The 5,544-nt window shown below is 32.0% G+C and overlaps 1 protein-coding gene across 1 annotated transcript; it reads left to right on the forward strand.

The window, feature by feature from the left end:
* The first annotated feature begins 365 nt into the window (after positions 1 to 365).
* LOC110692502 (beta-amylase 1, chloroplastic-like) lies at positions 366 to 3,973 on the forward strand. The gene is made up of 5 exons (XM_021869520.1): positions 366 to 1,070; positions 1,103 to 1,425; positions 2,220 to 2,430; positions 2,813 to 2,923; positions 3,052 to 3,973. The coding sequence occupies exons 1-5, from the start codon at positions 819 to 821 to the stop codon at positions 3,841 to 3,843; spliced, it is 1,689 nt and encodes a 562-aa protein (XP_021725212.1). The 5' UTR covers positions 366 to 818; the 3' UTR covers positions 3,844 to 3,973.
* Positions 3,974 to 5,544: the final 1,571 nt, after the last annotated feature.

Consider the following 5,544-nt stretch of genomic DNA (forward strand, 5'->3'; position numbering starts at 1 on the left):
CCATTATAGTCTGAGGTACATATTCATTCATCTTTTGAGAAGGTTATAATTATGAATTTTAGTTTATACATTTCCTTTATTAAACATTTTTGTTATATTTAGAGGTAAATTTTCTACATTTATCATTCTAAGAATAAGTTTTACTAAGAATAGTTGTTCTTATCTTTTTATAAACGACAAAAGGAATGAGTACTAATCCATTTATCTTACAACTTATTTGTCAGAGTTTTAGTAGAAGAAAAAGAAAGGAAAGGAAAAAAAAGGAAAGGAAAAAAAAGGAAGGGAAGGGGAAAAAAGGGTAAAAAAATTTCAATTTTTTTCCCTTCCAATTCCTTGAGTTTTAAGGGAAAAAAAGGTAATAATAATTTATTAAATTATTTTCTCATTAATTCCTATTATTATAGTATGAAGTCTCATATGATTTTTAAAACCAAACATATGAATATTACTTAATTGCTTTACTTTCCTTTCTTTTTCATACAATTTTCTTCAACAAAACAAGTTAGTGGGATTTAATTCTTGCCTTGGGTTTGTTTATTAGGATATAACTTCAACTAAATTATTGTCTCACAAATCTTATTCCTCAAGAATAATATAAGTAGTTTGGTTAAGAATTATTAAGGATTAGAATACTGTTATTCTATTTATAACCTACTCACAATTATTTATCCTCATTTCAAATTTTTTATCTTCATTAATCATATCTTTTATACTAATATTCTACATTTCTTTTTTATTCTCCCAAATTTTTTTGGGAATATCCTTTCAAATTTTGAATTTTATCCTAAATTGTCAAATTAAGAAATTTGTTTACAACCATGACGCTGAGCCAAACACACCATATAAGATCACTCTCGGGAACACCACTTCTAGTAGAAACAAACTTCAGCACTACAGATTTTGCAACAACAATACATGCATCATCTGTGTGGAAGTCTTCGTCACCGTCGCTAAAATGCAAAGCAACATGTCAAACTGGTGACTTAAGTGACACATTGTCACCACCAATTAGCCCATGTCGATCACCAATCCGGGTTGATTTGACATCGCCATTCCAGGCTTTTACGACGGTACAAGTTTCGAATTCAACAATGCATAAGAGAACATAATAGAGGGAGGAAGTGCACATAATAAGAAGGAAAAGGGTGTGCCAGTTTATGTGATGATGCCATTGGATAGTGTTAAGATGGATAACACAGTAAATCGCAAGAAAGCGATGAATGCAAGTTTTCAAGCATTGAAGAGCGCAAGAGTAGAAGGAATAATGATGGATGTGTGGTGGGGTTTGGTAGAGAGAGAACATCCAGGGGATTATAATTGGGGTGGTTATATGGATTTGTTAGACATGGCGAAAAATCATGGGTTGAAGGTTCAGGTTGTTATGTCATTTCATCAATGTGGTGGTAATGTTGGTGACTCCATCACATAAGTTTTTTTTTCTTAAATTCTCTCTAATCTCTACATAGTAATTATTATGAGAAAATTGCTCTACATAAGTGATTTTTTGCTAATATATATTAAGTCTTATGTTATAAGTTTTACCAACTATATTGCAAAATAACAAAGACTTGCCAGAGATTGAATTTTGGAGATAATATTTCGTGAGTGACAATTAAAATTACTAAGCTTGTTTTTTAGAACACAATTAATATTCAATAACTTGATTTTAATTTATCTTTTCATTAATTGTATTAAAACTTGTAACAAAATATCTGATTAATATTAAAATAGTTACTTATTTACATTTCTCTTTTAAATCCCTTAAAAAAAACCTCTTTTAATTATTTCTTAGTAGATTCCCTAGATTTTAGGATGTATTTTTAATTTTAGGTATAAAATTGTACAGTTATTACTATTTTTTAATACACTCTTAACAAACTTCAAAATTTGTTGTGAATACGTACAAGATTTTACTAATAATCGTTTTGAAAGATAAATAATAGCAAATTTTTAAATAAGGATTTCTTTCTTTATAGCAGTTTGAGTGCTTTAAAAAAAGTAAATCTAAATTGCAAAAATCTTTAACTGCATTATTTTACACAAATCTACAATGAAATAATAAATTAATGGACTTAATTTTATAAAATTGAGGGATTGAATTATTCTAAAGTTATAAGTATGATGCATGATTTCTTGTATGTCTTATTATTTCAAGTTTGAAATTTAACTAATTGATACATAGGATAGATAAGTTGCTACAATTTTCCTTTCTCGTACAGAATTCTTTTGCCAGAATGGGTTGTTGAAAAAATTCACAAGGATCTAGATCTTGTATATACAGATCAATGGGGTAGGAGAAATTTTGAATACATATCACTTGGTTGTGATACCCTCCTAGTACTAAAGGGGCGAACACCTTTGCAATGTTATGCTGACTTTATGCGTGCTTTTAAAATTCAGTTTCAACACCTCCTTGGAAATACCATTGTGGTAAGATTCCCTTAAAATATCATGGAAATAACTAGTTTGTTTCCTTGGTCACATGAAAATCAAGTGAATTAAACAATTCCTTACTATTTTAGTTGTTTCACTAATATAAGTAACACATACGAAGTATATGATAATTATCAAGTTTTTTTTATAAATTTTTTTTTTAATTTTTTTTTTTAAATTCTTACCACAACTCTCCAAAACCTTATTCCTTTAATTTTGTACATTTTTTTTTCTTGCAAATAATCTCCAAAAAATTTCATATCTCCATATTAACTTAGATCACACAAAAAAAAAAAAAAAAAATTTCCACGAGATCCACTTCTACTAACTATGTAGGTTAATATTGTGTATTTAATTAAAATAGCTAATATCTTAATAGGAGATACAAGTAGGGATGGGTCCAGCCGGTGAGCTACGATACCCTTCATACCCAGAGCAAGATGGAACTTGGAAGTTCCCGGGAATCGGAGCCTTCCAATGTTTTGACAAGGTATACTCTGCCCTTTTTCTCCTTGTTTGTTATTCATTAATTCTTCGATGTTTTTAATAATAAAACATCTTTTTAATTTCATATATATTGGTATTGTTTTATTGATTACTTAGCTTGCTTTTATGCAGTACATGAGTAGTAAATTAAGAGATGCTGCAGAAGTTGTTGGTAAACCAGAATGGGGTCACTCCGGCCCAACAGATGCCGGTCATTATAACAATTGGCCAGAAGAAACACAGTTTTTTCGCAAGGAAAGTGGTGGGTGGAGTAGCCCTTATGGAGAATTTTTCCTCACTTGGTATTCAAAAATGCTCATAGATCATGGAGAGAATATCCTTTCCTTGGCCACTGAAATCTTTACATATACAAGTGTTAAAATCTCCATTAAAATTGATGGCATTCACTGGCACTATGGGACACGCTCCCATGCTCCCGAGCTAACTGCTGGGTATTACAACACAAGATTCCATGATGGGTACCTTCCAATTGCCCAAATGCTTGCACACCATGGCGCCATATTTAACTTCACGTGCATTGAGATGCGTGATCATGAGCAGCCACAAGATGCTTTATGTGCTCCAGAGAAGCTAGTGAAGCAAGTAGTTTCAACTACTCAACTAGCCGGAGAGAACGCATTACCACGATATGATGAGCAAGCATATGAGCAAATTTTAAAGGCTTCTACATTACAAGTAGATGAGAATTCAGGTGAAAGAGAAATGTGTGCGTTCACATATTTAAGAATGAATCCAGATTTATTTCAAGATGATAACTGGAGGAAGTTTATGGCATTTGTAAAGAAGATGAAAGAAGGAAAGGATGGACACCGATGCTTAGAGGAAGTAGAGAGAGACAATGAACATTTTATCCATGGCAAACAATCGCTTGTTCAAGAGGTTGTTCCAGCTCTTGTGCACTAGGAGAAAAATCTATTTAGAGGGTTTAAGTATAATTTCACAATATATCTTTAACAATAAACATTAATAATGGTAGTCATAATAAAAATAGTCACACTACAGCAAAAATGCCTTTTTGTTGCGATTATTTTAACATTTTGTATCGATTGTAATTGCTATACAAAAATCCCAACGAATTGTTATACGATACAATATCCGCCATTAATATAGCCTTTAGTAGTGTTTTTTCGCTTTCGATGGGATTTTCCTCATTAATCGATACAGATGACTACATTTAATCATGGTGATTATTGTAGCGATTGTAATATCTACAATTATTGAACTCATTTTCTCCCAAAAAAAAAAAATCCCTACATATGCTCTATACAAGATTCGAACATGCAACCTCAAGATATAATACTAAATGGTTCTCCAATAAGCCATGACATATTTTATATTCTCTTTGTCAAACAAAATTTAAAATCTAGTGTAAAAAATGCTTTTCGTATCGATTTTTGGGTTTTAGTGGCAATTGTAAACGATACGCTTTTCCATAATTTTATAAATGTGCTGAATAAAGGTGAATAAATATTATTATGTTTTTCGTTTTTATTTTATATGGGTTTACTATGTCGATTGTAAAATGATACGGATTCCTCTACTATTTCACAAACATATGTGCATATTGTAACTAATATGTCTTGGATAAAGAAACACCTATCAAGTGAACGTTGAATGTTATAATCGAAAATTATCCTTAATCAAGGTCATTTAAATGATGGACGATTAATGATCACTTAAGATTAGTTTGTAGTATGGTTTATAGCACCGTTTCTTTTGCTACAAGGACTTGTTTGTCATAAATCGTTTGCAGAGTTACAGTTTGGAATTATACCGGATCAACCTATGAGAATACTTTAAGAGATTTAAAAATCAACATAAGTATACTTCTCATTATGGCTATCGGAACCTCTTTCCTCAACCATGAGTATTGTGAGTTCTCTTCTTTGAGTACTAGTCCGTTTCGATGTTAGTCAAACGTCTGTCGTACATGGGGATTATAACGTCAACAATCAGGCGGGTAGATCCTCTTAGTAAGAGAAGTTGACATTACAAGACTGGGAATGTCCCCATACTAACAATAAGGAACATGTATTTGTTGTTTTCAAGGCCTCTCAAAGAGCGATACTGTGAAAATGCATGGCCGTACTCGGATGGATTTTAGAAATCATCTGTTTATTGACAGTCAAACTCAGATTTCGAGAAACACTTCCAGACTTAATAAGGATGATGAATAATTTTACCTTATAGTTCATGAAGAGACATTAAGTGACATAGGAAAAAGGCTATACACTAAAACCACACTTGTCCGGGAGGACAAGTGGGAGATTGATAGAAATGGTGTCCTTCGAACTAGTGTATCATATCAATAGAGGGTTCGGAATTATTAGAAAGCTAATTATTTAGTGAGGTCAAGTGATCAGAATGCCTAGTTGGAGGCCGCTTCCGATTAGTAATACCAATGTATAATTAATATTACAGCTTAATCTTGACTGAACCCTTCGGGTCACACCCAAGAAACTTACGATCCGACACGACAAACTAATCCGAAAGGAATTTATGAATCGCTCGAGTATTATGAACAAAGATGTCGGATTCCGAGCTTAGAGTGTCAAAAATGAATCTCAAAAGTCGAGCCAAAATTTGAGAATTGGTGAGACAGGA

This window comes from Chenopodium quinoa, unplaced genomic scaffold (assembly GCF_001683475.1).
Source record: "Chenopodium quinoa cultivar QQ74 unplaced genomic scaffold, ASM168347v1, whole genome shotgun sequence".
Lineage (NCBI taxonomy): Eukaryota > Viridiplantae > Streptophyta > Magnoliopsida > Caryophyllales > Amaranthaceae > Chenopodium > Chenopodium quinoa.